This window comes from Trachurus trachurus, assembly GCF_905171665.1.
Source record: "Trachurus trachurus genome assembly, chromosome: 23".
Lineage (NCBI taxonomy): Eukaryota > Metazoa > Chordata > Actinopteri > Carangiformes > Carangidae > Trachurus > Trachurus trachurus.
Window position 1 is genome coordinate 12,993,635 of NC_139912.1, and position 16,384 is coordinate 13,010,018.

At 40.8% G+C, this 16,384-nt stretch overlaps 2 protein-coding genes across 2 annotated transcripts; both read left to right on the forward strand.

Moving 5' to 3' along the window:
* Positions 1-6: 6 nt before the first annotated feature.
* LOC311006561 (high-affinity choline transporter 1-like) lies at positions 7-5,366 on the forward strand (the record flags this gene model as incomplete). The annotated part of the gene is made up of 9 exons (XM_083999407.1): positions 7-17; positions 136-326; positions 885-998; positions 1,259-1,414; positions 1,568-1,716; positions 1,875-2,018; positions 4,179-4,332; positions 4,520-4,737; positions 4,851-5,366. Exons 2-9 carry the CDS (start codon positions 143-145, stop codon positions 5,364-5,366), a joined length of 1,635 nt encoding a protein of 544 aa, XP_083855533.1. The 5' UTR covers positions 7-17; positions 136-142.
* A 4,577-nt stretch (positions 5,367-9,943) lies between these two features.
* LOC311006562 (high-affinity choline transporter 1-like) lies at positions 9,944-15,214 on the forward strand (the record flags this gene model as incomplete). The annotated part of the gene is made up of 7 exons (XM_083999408.1): positions 9,944-10,127; positions 11,059-11,214; positions 11,409-11,557; positions 11,716-11,859; positions 14,027-14,180; positions 14,368-14,585; positions 14,699-15,214. The coding sequence occupies 7 exons, from the start codon at positions 9,944-9,946 to the stop codon at positions 15,212-15,214; spliced, it is 1,521 nt and encodes a 506-aa protein (XP_083855534.1).
* Positions 15,215-16,384: the final 1,170 nt, after the last annotated feature.

Sequence of the window (16,384 nt, forward strand, 5' to 3'; positions counted from 1 at the left end):
ATTGCAGGAGACGTCAGGTAAGCACTCCGTCCTCTTCAAACTTCAAACTTCAGCCAAACCGAAGGAGAAGACTTTATGGTGCTTTGTGCCAGATTTCCCTTGGAAATAATAAAATATTTGAACTGTGTTATCCAGTTGGAAGATGGCAGTAAACTGGGCCGGGCTGCTGTCCATAGCAGTGTTTTATTCAGCAGTGCTGGCCATAGGGATCTGGGCGTCCAGGAAGTCCAGACGTGAGGAGAGAAGATGCACGGGGAATCGCAGTGAAATTGCAATGGTTGGAGGACGGAACCTGAATATGTGGGTCAGCACTTTTACCATGACAGGTAATACTGTAATAATCACAACAACAATTATTACAAGACTTTAGTGCTGCATTTGATCATTGTCTTTTGCTAGAAAAACTCAGTGGTTTTAGTTTTGAATCTAATGTCTTGTCCTGGATGAGGAATTACTTGACCTGCAGAAGGCAAAAGAGTGTTTTTTAATGGCAGCCTGTCTGACATCAAAGAGCTGTACTGTGGGGTCCCACAGGGGAGCTATTTTATATTAGATTTTTACAAATAAATGACCTTCCATTAGTGTTGAATAATGCAAAAGTTGTTATGTATGCGGTTGACTCTACCATGTACAGTTCAGCATTGACAAATATTGAGTATCTGATATCCTGAAAATTGAACTCAAGAAAGTGGTCGACTGGATGCACAAAAATAAATTGGTGTTAAATAACTCTAAAAGAAAAGTATGATATTTGGTACCAGACATGCATTGGTTAACTACAGATAGTTATGAAAAAAAGCCAGTTACACCACTTGACACTGGGTTGCATCACCTCATTGACACTGTTTTTCATCACTGGCAGTTTGTGTCCCAATGTTTTGCAGCTACTTGGGTGGGAGCAGCTTATATCTTGGGTAATGCAGAAGTCACCTATTGTCCAACCAAGGGGTTGGTATGGGCCACTGTGCCCATTGCTTATTTCATAAACTTGATTATAGGTAAGTGCAGTCAAATACAACAGACACAACATGTTGAAACATAATAAAACCTGCTCACACTGCTCAACTCTCACTGTGCAAAAATATACAGGGAATATCAGTTTATTTAGGAGATTGTAGCAATTTCTAACATCTGGAACAAGAAATTAGTTGCCTCTGTTAGGCTGTTTTGGGGACTTGGGGTGAAACAAAAAATATTTTTTATAAAAAACAAACAAACAAAAAACATTGAAAGTTAAAATGTCTCTGTGTGACTTCAGGTGGACTCTTCTTTGTCAAACCTCTGAGGTCAAAGAATTATGTCACCCTAATGGACCCATTTCAAGCACAATATGGCAACACTGTCACAGCTTTTCTCTTCATCCCTGCCTTCATTGGAGATATCTTGTGGATCGCATGTGTTCTTTTTACACTGGGTAGGTCAGAGACTTCATCGACTTCCTGAATGAACTTTGTTGTGACATTTGCAAATGAAAAAATAATCAATGTGTTGTACAAGTCAAGACATGAATGCAGTCAGAGTTTTGATAGAGGATCATTTATTAAACAGTGTGTGTTTGTGGTTACAGGAGGGACAGTGAGTGTCGTTCTGGATCTCTCCTCCTGGGTCTCTGTGACCATCTCTGCTGGAGTTGCAGTCATTTACACATTAATGGGAGGACTCTACTCTGTGGCCTACACTGATGTCATCCAGCTCAGCTTCATGTTCTTTGGCTTAGTATTTGTTCATCATCTCTTCATTTTTCTTCTTTCATAGTCATTAGCACGTGTATATTTGCTATTACTGATTCTAAGTAAATGTTACAATGACTTGCTGTAGCATGTTTGCAGTCTGACATGTGGGTACAGACTATTTTTCATTACTCTGTATTTCAGTGGCTCTGCGTGCCTTTTATCCTGACAAACCCCTCCTCCGCTAACTTCACTGTCGCTGCGGTAACCAAGCTGCACCAGGAGCCATGGGTTGGTAAACTGCAGCTGGAAGATGCAGGTCGCTGGATAGATGAAATACTGCTGTTGGTAATGTGCACTAAATCATCACCATCATTAGGGTCTGGGCAGCTAAGCTGCCAGGACACTATTGTATTCCGTTCTTCTTCTTCTTCCGAGGAAATCATACTTTTGGAGTCATGGTTGATGAAGTTTGGCAAATATCAGAATTTCAGTCTCAAAAACTGAATTTTTGAGAACATTTTAAATTCTGTATGTAAGAGTGGTATTTTAAAACATCAGATTTTCTCTTATGAAGCAAAACACTTATCGTTAAAAACAAATCACTACATTTCCATGCTGTCTAGATGCAATTTATGTATTAACAGATTTTTGTTTAGATAACAGAATTTGTGACATTTTGACCATTTTTGAAATCTGCTTTACGTGCTGCCCAGACAGTGACTCCCTGAGTCTATTTGAGAAGTCACATAGCAGGTCCCACTTCCAGATAATTAGCTCAGTGAATTAGGAGCTGGTTTGTGGTGTGAGGGAATGTGGGTTCAAGACCCAGAAAGGGTGATGATAATGACACATATAAATGCCAGATGTCCTCATGGTGACATCACAGCAAGCCTCTAAATTAAAGAAAAAAACAAATAGCTTGGACCGGACCATGGGCGAAAACTCGCTAAATTTTGCACAAAGGTCCAGTCTCTTCTTCTTTCTACTTCCAAGGAAATCATACTTCCCATGGGCGAAAACTCACCAAACCTTACAGAAATGTCCGGCCCCATGCCAGATCCCATGTATTATCAGATTTTTGTTTAGATAACAGAATTTCTGACATTCTGACAATTTTTAAAATCTGCCTTGACAACTGCTGCCTAGTGTCTGACTCCCTGAGTCTATTTGAGAAGACACACACCTCATTGCACTTACAGGCAGTTGGCTCAGTGAGTTAGGAGCTCGTTCTTGGTGCCAGACGACGTGGGTTCAAGCCCATCAAGGTAATGATAATACAGTAACTCATTGAGTGCCAACCACGTAATTTCTCGATTTTCGTTCCCATGCGTTGAGTGCCAAAAACGAAATTTTTCGTTTTTTGCTTTTTTTTTAAATTATGAAAATAGACACTTTAATACACATTATATGTAAATTTGGGGACTCTACGACAAGGAGAACTGAAATAGATGACGATCAAAGTCACATGACAGCTCATGATGTGGAAGTTTTTATCATAACTCGGCTTCTGCAAACGGAGTTCTGCATGCAGATGCAGCAGCTGCTCTGCTCTCACCTGCGCTGCTGCTCCAGCTGCTCGAGCTGCTCGGAGCAGAACCAGGAAGCTCTCAGCTGACTGTCCCGCCCGGTCTTCATCTGGAGCAACATCGTGTCCTCCCCAAAGTCCTCCCGCGGTAAAATCTGATGGTCTCTGGACCAAAGCAGACCACCGGCACCGACCCGTACCACAGACGGACCGCGACCACCGGCGGGACCGGGTGTTCGCGAGCCGCTGTGGCCGACAGACCCTCACGTTCCGCGGCGAGAAGCTGTGACGGTGCGTCTGTGTTATTGTTGTTTAGTGGCGCCCCCCCGCCCCCGATGGTGGTTTTGTGAATAGAACAACAATTGTTGTGTATATTTATCTTATACGAGCCCTTTGATCCAGAAATGCGAGTGTCAGAAGAGCGACAGGCACAAACAGAGCACATTTCATAAAATACGCTCTATCTCCTTTTCTAGAAAAGAAGGAGGGATTTTGATGAAACCCAGCCATGTTTAGCTTGACTTTTCTCAGGAACAGAGGCACGTAGAAACAAACGGTTTGTGGCCACTTGAAGCAATAAGTTAAACCTTTCAATGTGTTTGACTAAAACATATCACATATTTTACCTCAAAAACTGATTTTTTATTTTACAGTGGTTACAAATCTGCCTGCGTGACAGTGAATGGCTTACTCAATTTGTGAAGCCACTGTTCAACTGCCACTTGCTAATTAGCTCAGTGCGATAGACAATGGTCTGTGTTTGCAGAAATTGTGGGTTCAAGCCTCAACTGGTGCAAAATGAACATTATAAGGTCAACTGTCCTGTCTTCCTATTCTTCTATTTGTTGCTCAGAATTTGCCAAAATTTGCCAAAAATAGCCCGGACCCGACCCATTGCTGCGCAGCAGCTATAATTACTGTCATTTGGTTCTGCTTTTATCTGTTGCAGTGATGTAACATGTCTTCACTCCCCTCTAAAGGCCATTGGCGGGTTGAGCTACCAGGCTTTCTACCAGAGAGTCCTCTCCACAGCAAGTGATGCCCAAGCTAAGCACGCCTGCTATGCTGCAGCAGTTTTATGCCCAATTCTTGCCATTCCGTCACTCATCATTGGGGCAACAGCGGCATCTACCAGTAACTTGTCCTATGTGTTTTAACATTGTCTTAGTCTGAGTATTTCTTCACCACTACAAAAGTTTTCTCTGTGGCCACAGTGTTGTATTAATGGAAGTGACCAAAACTCACAGATACATGATTATTAAATTTTTTACATTTTATTTGCAATTATTATTTTTTTTAAATTTGCAATTACATCTGACAGACTGGAACCAGACCACCTATGGTTCCCCCAGCCCGTATGAGGAAGGCAAAGCTGGTATGATCTTGCCAATCGCCCTTCAGCATCTTTGCCCTTACTTCATCTCACTGGTCGGTATCGGGACACTTGCTGCTGCTGCAATGTCGTCAATCGACTCTGCACTTCTGTCTGCTGCCTCCCTACTGGGTCGAAATATATTCAAGAACATCATCTACAAACAGGCACGTGATGCTTGAATTTTAGAACCTCAAGTTTTTACACTGTAATTCACATTTTACATTTTTTTTAATTAAAAGTAACTTTATGGCTTTTAAAATGATTTCCTCTATTTTAGGCATCAGAGAAAATGATCCTTGTGGTGGTTAAGGTGTCAATCCTTCTTTGCGGAGCGATGGGAGCAGGCCTTGCCATGACGTCAAGATCCATCTACCTGTTCTGGATTGTCGGTGCCGATGTTATGTATTCAATGATGACTCCCCAGGTTATTTGCACCTTCTTCTTATCCCACTTGGTGAACCAGTACGGTGCCTGTTCTGGCCTTGTGTTGGCAATATTGCTGAGAGTTCTGGTTGGGGAACCCCTGATAGGTCTTCCTGACGTCCTTCCTCTGCCGTGGGACAAGATCGGAGAGGACGGTCACCGCCACCGTTTGTTCCCTTTTCGTACGGCCATCATGCTCATTACCATTGTTACTATTTTACTGGTGTCACGATTGACTGTGTGGCTGTCTGAGAAGTTCCTCATGAAAGGAATAACTGGAAAAGACACAAATGTACATTACATGGCACCAGTTCAGACAGATACAGCAGAAGATGAGAGCATGAGAGCAAAGGAAGACAAAAACTCTTGAACGCAGCATTTTTAAGCCAGGATTTCTTTATAAGGATAAAAGGTGCTCATATATAATTTCTCTCACTTAACAATACAGTTGTGTTTCTTCTTGCTTTGGGATGAGAGAGTTTCAGATTGTATAGTGGTGCAAGCTGAAATCTACCAGACACCACTACAGAGTAAAGTCAGAAGATCTGTTGTAATTTGAGTAAACCAGTGCTTCAATGGTTGTACCAGGCTGTTTTGAACAAAAATACATAAATAAAATGAATAGAAAATAAACAAACTTCACTTTTCTGACCAGTCAGTATGATGCATCATTAATTCCAAGTTTAATTTGAATCAGTACGTTGCCTCTTTCTTAGATGCAGAGATATAATTTGAATTTCCATATTGTTTTTTGGGGGTTTTTCTTTTTGTGGGGTTTGTCATTTCATGACATTGGTAGAAAAGACAAATTTGAAAATTAATGAATGAATGAATGAAGGAACCAACCAACCAACCAACCAACCAACCAACCAACCAATCAACCAATCAATCAATCAATCAATCAATCAATCAATCAATCAATCAATCAATCAATCAATCAATCAATCAATCAACCAATCAATCAATCAATCAATCAATCAATCAATCAATCAATCAATCAATTTAATTTGAATCAGCACATTGCCTCTTTCTTAGATGCAGAGATATAATTTGAATTGCCATATTGTTTTCTGGGTTTTTTTTTCTCTTTTGGGGGGTTTGTCATTTCATGACATTGGTAAGAGACAAATTTGAAAATGAATGAATGAATGAATGAATGAATGAATGAATGAATGAATGAATGAATCAATCAATCAATCAATCAATCAATCAATCAATCAATCAATCAATCAATCAATATTAGAACGTCTCTGCAACGCCCATTTAGAGAGACAGGAAGTGTATACCATTTCTATCATTGGAGCAGCCTCTCATGGAGTATCTTTCCATTTATTGAATATCTTTGTCTACTCTTCCGACGGCCGACGAGTCCCGACAAACATGTTGAATCGGCCCCGACGAGACCCAACAAGACCTGACGCTCCCCGACGGAGAGGAACACACCAAACAGACGAGCTCCCGACGCCGTCCGACGAGGCCCGACGCCCGGGCTGCACAAACTGCATCATCGTCCATATCCAGGAAAGATCGTCACAGAGTGGGCCAGGACCCAATAACATAACCTGGACCACTAAAGGGATAGTTCAGGTAGATGCTCTCAGTCCATCAAAACACACACATCCAGTTTCAGAAAGACCTCTCCCAGGCCATTACTGCACTAAATTCTCATGAACTTTATGAACATATTTGCACCATCTTGCTGTTTGCACTTTACCACTGTCATCTGCTGTTTGTACATTATTGCTGCCTGATGCAGTATTGCACTATTGTCTCATGTAAAGGTCTTATTGTTGTCTTTGATGTCATTACATCAATTTCTAATGCACGTGTATTCATTTTAATGTGTGGGTGTGAATGGATGAGTGTGTTGGTTTTTTTTGTGGAATGTTGATGTGCACCTTAGGAGTAGCATCTCCAATCTTGTTGCATTAGTGCAATGACAATAAAGACTTCTACTCTAAAAACATGTCCATCAAAAGTGAGATGAAAAATCCCAGAGGACTGCAGTGAAAACATTTTGCTTGGTGAGCTTGCAGCCCTTTCCGTTAAACCCTGTTTGGGTGTTGGCTCCAGTTTTGTCTTCTTCTCATTCCTATGCAGTGAAATCATTTACAAACTATTAGACTCCAGTTGAAGAGGAGGAGCAAATGTAGGTGAATGATCAAGTTTCACAGTCTGATGCACCTGTGCTGGAGAAGGAAGTATCTTATCCAGAGTTGGTGTAAAGTTTCTATGCAAGATTCCCTTTTCTCTACGTTGGACCTCTCCTGGTGCACAAAGCACTCTCCATCTCAAAACAACAGCTTCCAGAAACCTGGTCAACCATCTTGTCTTCACACTGTGCTCCAGTTAGCGGCAAAATCAGACTGTCCTTGACTCCTTGCTCTCTTTGACAGCCCACAGGCCACAGAACTATAGCAATATCTTCCGTGACACTGACATCCACTTTCTTAAGAAAGGGAATTTCCCTCTTGAAAACAGGGAAACAAAGCCGACTGGCAGGTGGAGGTAAACAGCCAGGGTTGTGACCAAATGGAGACACTGGCTGGCATCAAGAGTTGCAGGGGTTTTGCTGGAGGATGAGGTTAGCCCACGAAAACTTTCTACCAATGAGGAATGTGGTAATTTGCCTGAGGAATTTTTGTGCAACAATAATAGCCTGTGTTCAGTATAGTAGATTAATTGATGAGTTATGGATATTCAGTTTGCTGTTCCCATGAACTGTTTATCTTCTTACCTTGCTGCATCCATATCAGTCAGTGTTTTGCTTTGGATGTGCAGGTAAAAGTCGGCATCACACTTCTCAACACTGACAGACACTTGAATTTGATATATCCCATGATCCTCAGTCAGAGCCAAACCAGCTAGAGAGCCACTTTGTTGGCTAAACATCATCCAGTGAGCAATTTTTTACTAAATTGTTTGAAACCCTCTTCACACTTTGATTGCAACCAATTAATTGAATGCTTTTTCACAAAAATGAAAAAAGTCAGTCACCTGTGGGACGGACAATCCTGTAAAAACAGCATCCAATCATCTTTAACGTCACATAAAAATACATTTTTCTGATGCTAGACTCTCAGCGACGGGGGTGGGAGGTGTGTGTGGGGAAGGTAGATAGCAGCGCTGTCTCCGTCCATGACTCAGAGGCGCATTGCTAATGAGCTATTGGCGCTCTTCAGAAGAAGGTTTTGTGATTTCAGTTGGGGATGGGGACAGAAGTTGAAATGTCAGAACTTAATCGTAAATAAGAACTTGTTCTTAATGATTCTGCCTAGTTAAATAAAAGTTAAATAAAAAAAAAGAACTGGCTCAACTTGCTGAGTTGATAATTGTATGTTACGTAATACATCTGGCAACAACTGAGTGTTCAGTCTGTGACTGTTTTGGCTGTTGAGTTTAGTAAGGGCATCTTATAAATTAATTACCTGATGAGAGGTTGGGTTGTTTGTTGGCTCTTGGCCTATTAAAAAAAAGCAATAATTCAGTAGAACAGAAAAACCTACCACAGACGCTAATTATATTAAATTAAATGATCAATATTCTTACTAAGATATAATTTTTCTATTTATTCACTTATCCACCCATCTTTTGACCAGAAACTAGGCGCTAATGTTGTATATGCACATTAGTAACTAGCTAATATCTTTGCTCTGGTGGGGTGATAATATGACTAAATCATTTTTAAGTCTATAACCCTAACCCTAACTAAAAAATCTGTTAATGCAAAAACTTCATAATCACAATTTAAAGACCACCAAGAACGCTTTAATAAAATAGCTAAAAAGAAGGATTGGAGAGGGTCTTGAACAACCACTGGACTCAGCTATATCTTAATTAAAAGTCTACATACTTACAGCTAATCTATAATACAGTTTTTCACAATTGTTGAAACACATTTTTTGAATCCTTATGTTCTTTTCTCAGAATAGTAAACACAAAACTATTTTCACACTACATTCACAAAACCTCTGATTCTTTTTGCAAAACCATACCATCGCCTCAAAATAGTTTTACCTGTGCTCAAAACCAAACAATGTTGTCAGATCTTGCTCTAATCGATCGAAATAGAAACACTGTTGAGCAGTTACACACTACACCAAAAAATGGAAAACACAGTGTTCAGAGCATGTAGCTCATGGAGAAATGTTTGCTGATCATATTACAGGATGTATTTTCCATCTCCAAAACTAAAGAAAGAAAAAAGGATTTCACAACTCTGTGGATATATATTTATTCATCAAACATAAACTATAGTAATAGGTACTGTGAAAAAAATCCTGAAATTGATCAATGCAGAAAGTCTACAGCCTAATGCAATGTAAGTAAAATGTAGAAAAAGCAAAAGACTGTACACAATTTATCACACAGTCATTGAGCTTCACCTGGTCTTTGGGCTGGGTCAGGCCACAGCACTTCATCAACATCATATTACACTACATTTGTCCTGTTTACACTTCATGTAGTGTAATGGCACTGTTTTGATGGACCATCTCAACTACAATGTTGATGATATATATATATCGATATATAGCGACTTCGCTGCTGAATGTTTTGTAGCAGAACCCAAACACTACATTGTCATGTTAATAATTTCAAAAAGTCAATTTTTGGTTTAGGGGGACTTTACTCAACCCACTAACTCTTAAAATTCAGCACCCCCAAATAAGGTAGATCAAACAGCGAGTAATGCACCCTGGGATACCATGGTGGAAAAAAACAGAGGTTGGCTGATGTTGTTCTTGCAGGAATGTAATGAAACTGGAATGTCTGGAAGGCACAGCTAACTCTCTCAGGCATCCTTAATTGCAGGAGACGTCAGGTAAGCACTCCGTCCTCTTCAAACTTCAAACTTCAGCCAAACCGAAGGAGAAGACTTTATGGTGCTTTGTGCCAGATTTCCCTTGGAAATAATAAAATATTTGAACTGTGTTTTCCAGTTGGAAGATGGCAGTTAACTGGGCCGGGCTGCTGTCCATAGCAGTGTTTTATTCGGCAGTGCTGGCCATAGGGATCTGGGCGTCCAGGAAGTCCAGACGTGAGGAGAGAAGATGCACGGGGAATCGCAGTGAAATTGCAATGGTTGGAGGACGGAACCTGAATATGTGGGTCAGCACTTTTACCATGACAGGTAATACTGTAATAATCACAACAACAATTATTACAAGACTTTAGTGCTGCATTTGATCATTGTCTTTTGCTAGAAAAACTCAGTGGTTTTAGTTTTGAATCTAATGTCTTGTCCTGGATGAGGAATTACTTGACCTGCAGAAGGCAAAGAGTGTTTTTTAATGGCAGCCTGTCTGACATCAAAGAGCTGTACTGTGGGGTCCCACAGGGGAGCTATTTTATATTAGATTTTTACAAATAAATGACCTTCCATTAGTGTTGAATAATGCAAAAGTTGTTATGTATGCGGTTGACTCTACCATGTACAGTTCAGCATTGACAAATATTGAGTATCTGATATCCTGAAAATTGAACTCAAGAACGTGGTCAACTGTGTGCACAAAAATAAATTGGTGTTAAATAACTCTAAAAGAAAATTATGATATTTGGTTCCAGACATGCATTGGTTAACTACAGATAGTTATGAAAAAAAGCCAGTTACACCACTTGACACTGGGTTGCATCACCTCATTGACACTGTTTTTCATCACTGGCAGTTTGTGTCCCAATGTTTTGCAGCTACTTGGGTGGGAGCAGCTTATATCTTGGGTAATGCAGAAGTCACCTATTGTCCAACCAAGGGGTTGGTATGGGCCACTGCGCCCATTGCTTATTTCATAAACTTGATTATAGGTAAGTGCAGTCAAATACAACAGACACAACATGTTGAAACATAATAAAACCTGCTCACACTGCTCAACTCTCACTGTGCAAAAATATACAGGGAATATCAGTTTATTCAGGAGATTGTAGCAATTTCTAACATCTGGAACAAGAAATTAGTTGCCTCTGTTAGGCTGTTTTGGGGACTTGGGGTGAAACAAAAAATATTTTTTATAAAAAACAAACAAACAAAAAACATTGAAAGTTAAAATGTCTCTGTGTGACTTCAGGTGGACTCTTCTTTGTCAAACCTCTGAGGTCAAAGAATTATGTCACCCTAATGGACCCATTTCAAGCACAATATGGCAACACTGTCACAGCTTTTCTCTTCATCCCTGCCTTCATTGGAGATATCTTGTGGGTTGCATGTGTTCTTTTTACACTGGGTAGGTCAGAGACTTCATCAACTTCCTGAATGAACTTTGTTGTGACATTTGCAAATGAAAAAATAATCAATGTGTTGTACAAGTCAAGACATGAATGCAGTCAGAGTTTTGATAGAAGGTCATTCATTAAAACTGACATGTGTAACCATGTTGTTGCCATGTTTACTCTGAACAGTGTGTGTTTGTGGTTACAGGAGGGACAGTGAGTGTCGTTCTGGATCTCTCCTCCTGGGTCTCTGTGACCATCTCTGCTGGAGTTGCAGTCATTTACACATTAATGGGAGGACTCTACTCTGTGGCCTACACTGATGTCATCCAGCTCAGCTTCATGTTCTTTGGCTTAGTATTTGTTCATCATCTCTTCATTTTTCTTCTTTCATAGTCATTAGCACGTGTATATTTGCTATTACTGATTCTAAGTAAATGTTACAATGACTTGCTGTAGCATGTTTGCAGTCTGACATGTGGGTACAGACAATTTTTCATTACTCTGTATTTCAGTGGCTCTGTGTGCCTTTTATCCTGACAAACCCCTCCTCCGCTAACTTCACTGTCGCTGCGGTAACCAAGCTGCACCAGGAGCCATGGGTTGGTAAACTGCAGCTGGAAGATGCAGGTCGCTGGATAGATGAAATACTGCTGTTGGTAATGTGCACTAAATCATCACCATCATTAGGGTCTGGGCAGCTAAGCTGCCAGGACACTATTGTATTCCGTTCTTCTTCTTCTTCCGAGGAAATCATACTTTTGGAGTCATGGTTGATGAAGTTTGGCAAATATCAGAATTTCAGTCTCAAAAACTGAATTTTTGAGAACATTTTAAATTCTGTATGTAAGAGTGGTATTTTAAAACATCAGATTTTCTCTTATGAAGCAAAACACTTATCGTTAAAAACAAATCACTACATTTCCATGCTGTCTAGATGCAATTTATGTATTAACAGATTTTTGTTTAGATAACAGAATTTGTGACATTTTGACCATTTTTGAAATCTGCTTTACCAACTGCTGCCCAGACAGTGACTCCCTGAGTCTATTTGAGAAGTCACATAGCAGGTCCCACTTCCAGATAATTAGCTCAGTGAGTTAGGAGCTGGTTTGTGCTGCGAGGGGATGTGGGTTCAAGACCCAGAAAGGGTGATGATAATGACACATATAAATGCCAGATGTCCTCATGGTGACAGCAAGCCTCTAAATTAAAGAAAAAAACAAATAGCTTGTACTGGACCATGGGCGAAAACTTGCTAAATTTTGCACAAAGGTCCAGTCTCTTCTTCTTTCTACTTCCAAGGAAATCATACTTCCCATGGGCGAAAACTCACCAAACCTTACAGAAATGTCCGGCCCCATGCCAGATCCCATGTATCATCAGATTTTTGTTTAGATAACAGAATTTCTGACATTCTGACAATTTTTAAAATCTGCCTTGACAACTGCTGCCTAGTGTCTGACTCCCTGAGTCTATTTGAGAAGACACACACCTCATTGCACTTCCAGGCAGTTGGCTCAGTGAGTTAGGAGCTCGTTCTTGGTGCCAGACGACGTGGGTTCAAGCCCATCAAGGTAATGATAATACAGTAACTCATTGAGTGCCAACCACGTAATTTCTCGATTTTCGTTCCCATGCGTTGAGTGCCAAAAACGAAATTTTTCGTTTTTTGCTTTTTTTTTAAATTATGAAAATAGACACTTTAATACACATTATATGTAAATTTGGGGACTCTACGACAAGGAGAACTGAAATAGATGACGATCAAAGTCACATGACAGCTCATGATGTGGAAGTTTTTATCATAACTCGGCTTCTGCAAACGGAGTTCTGCATGCAGATGCAGCAGCTGCTCTGCTCTCACCCGCGCTGCTGCTCCAGCTGCTCGAGCTGCTCGGAGCAGAACCAGGAAGCTCTCAGCTGACTGTCCCGCCCGGTCTTCATCTGGAGCAACATCGTGTCCTCCCCAAAGTCCTCCCGCGGTAAAATCTGATGGTCTCTGGACCAAAGCAGACCACCGGCACCGACCCGTACCACAGACGGACCGCGACCACCGGCGGGACCGGGTGTTCGCGAGCCGCTGTGGCCGACAGACCCTCACGTTCCGCGGCGAGAAGCTGTGACGGTGCGTCTGTGTTATTGTTGTTTAGTGGCGCCCCCCCCCCCCCCCCGCCCCCGATGGTGGTTTTGTGAATAGAACAACAATTGTTGTGTATATTTATCTTATACGAGCCCTTTGATCCAGAAATGCGAGTGTCAGAAGAGCGACAGGCACAAACAGAGCACATTTCATAAAATACGCTCTATCTCCTTTTCTAGAAAAGAAGGAGGGATTTTGATGAAACCCAGCCATGTTTAGCTTGACTTTTCTCAGGAACAGAGGCACGTAGAAACAAACGGTTTGTGGCCACTTGAAGCAATAAGTTAAACCTTTCAATGTGTTTGACTAAAACATATCACATATTTTACCTCAAAAACTGATTTTTTATTTTACAGTGGTTACAAATCTGCCTGCGTGACAGTGAATGGCTTACTCAATTTGTGAAGCCACTGTTCAACTGCCACTTGCTAATTAGCTCAGTGCGATAGACAATGGTCTGTGTTTGCAGAAATTGTGGGTTCAAGCCTCAACTGGTGCAAAATGAACATTATAAGGTCAACTGTCCTGTCTTCCTATTCTTCTATTTGTTGCTCAGAATTTGCCAAAATTTGCCAAAAATAGCCCGGACCCGACCCATTGCTGCGCAGCAGCTATAATTACTGTCATTTGGTTCTGCTTTTATCTGTTGCAGTGATGTAACATGTCTTCACTCCCCTCTAAAGGCCATTGGCGGGTTGAGCTACCAGGCTTTCTACCAGAGAGTCCTCTCCACAGCAAGTGATGCCCAAGCTAAGCACGCCTGCTATGCTGCAGCAGTTTTATGCCCAATTCTTGCCATTCCATCACTCATCATTGGGGCAACAGCGGCATCTACCAGTAACTTGTCCTATGTGTTTTAACATTGTCTTAGTCTGAGTATTTCTTCACCACTACAAAAGTTTTCTCTGTGGCCACAGTGTTGTATTAATGGAAGTGACCAAAACTCACAGATACATGATTATTAAATTTTTTACATTTTATTTGCAATTATTATTTTTTTTAAATTTGCAATTACATCTGACAGACTGGAACCAGACCACCTATGGTTCCCCCAGCCCGTATGAGGAAGGCAAAGCTGGTATGATCTTGCCAATCACCCTTCAGCATCTTTGCCCTTACTTCATCTCACTGGTCGGTATCGGGACACTTGCTGCTGCTGCAATGTCGTCAATCGACTCTGCACTTCTGTCTGCTGCCTCCCTACTGGGTCGAAATATATTCAAGAACATCATCTACAAACAGGCACGTGATGCTTGAATTTTAGAACCTCAAGTTTTTACACTGTAATTCACATTTTACATTTTTTTTAATTAAAAGTAACTTTATGGCTTTTAAAATGATTTCCTCTATTTTAGGCATCAGAGAAAATGATCCTTGTGGTGGTTAAGGTGTCAATCCTTCTTTGCGGAGCGATGGGAGCAGGCCTTGCCATGACGTCAAGATCCATCTACGTGTTCTGGATTGTCGGTGCCGATGTTATGTATTCAATGATGACTCCCCAGGTTATTTGCACCCTCTTCTTATCCCACTTGGTGAACCAGTACGGTGCCTGTTCTGGCCTTGTGTTGGCAATATTGCTGAGAGTTCTGGTTGGGGAACCCCTGATAGGTCTTCCTGACGTCCTTCCTCTGCCATGGGACAAGATCGGAGAGGACGGTCACCGCCACCGTTTGTTCCCTTTTCGTACGGCCATCATGCTCATTACCATTGTTACTATTTTACTGGTGTCACGATTGACTGTGTGGCTGTCTGAGAAGTTCCTCATGAAAGGAATAACTGGAAAAGACACAAATGCACATTACATGGCACCAGTTCAGACAGATACAGCAGAAGATGAGAGCATGAGAGCAAAGGAAGACAAAAACTCTTGAACGCAGCATTTTTAAGCCAGGATTTCTTTATAAGGATAAAAGGTGCTCATATATAATTTCTCTCACTTAACAATACAGTTGTGTTTCTTCTTGCTTTGGGATGAGAGAGTTTCAGATTGTATAGTGGTGCAACCTGAAATCTACCAGACACCACTACAGAGTAAAGTCAGAAGATCTGAGTAAACCAGTGCTTCAATGGTTGTACCAGGCTGTTTTGAACAAAAATACATAAATAAAATGAATAGAAAATAAACAAACTTCACTTTTCTGACCAGTCAGTATGATGCATCATTAATTCCAAGTTTAATTTGAATCAGTACGTTGCCTCTTTCTTAGATGCAGAGATATAATTTGAATTTCCATATTGTTTTTTGGGGGTTTTTCTTTTTGTGGGGTTTGTCATTTCATGACATTGGTAGAAAAGACAAATTTGAAAATGAATGAATGAATGAATGAAGGAACCAACCAACCAACCAACCAACCAACCAATCAATCAATCAATCAATCAATCAACCAATCAATCAATCAATCAATCAATCAATCAATCAATCAATCAATCAATCAATCAATCAATCAATCAATCAATCAATCAATCAATCAATCAATCAATCAATCAATCAATTTAATTTGAATCAGCACATTGCCTCTTTCTTAGATGCAGAGATATAATTTGAATTGCCATATTGTTTTCTGGTTTTTTTTTTCTCTTTTGGGGGGTTTGTCATTTCATGACATTGGTAAGAGACAAATTTGAAAATGAATGAATGAATGAATGAATGAATGAATGAATGAATGAATGAATGAATGAATGAATCAATCAATCAATCAATCAATCAATCAATCAATCAATCAATCAATCAATCAATCAATCAATCAATCAATATTAGAACGTCTCTGCAACGCCCATTTAGAGAGACAGGAAGTGTATACCATTTCTATCATTGGAGCAGCCTCTCATGGAGTATCTTTCCATTTATTGAATATCTTTGTCTACTCTTCCGACGGCCGACGAGTCCCGACAAACATGTTGAATCGGCCCCGACGAGACCCAACAAGACCTGACGCTCCCCGACGGAGAGGAACACACCAAACAGACGAGCTCCCGACGCCGTCCAACGAGGCCCGACGCCCGGGCTGCACAAACTGCATCATCGTCCATATCCAGGAAAG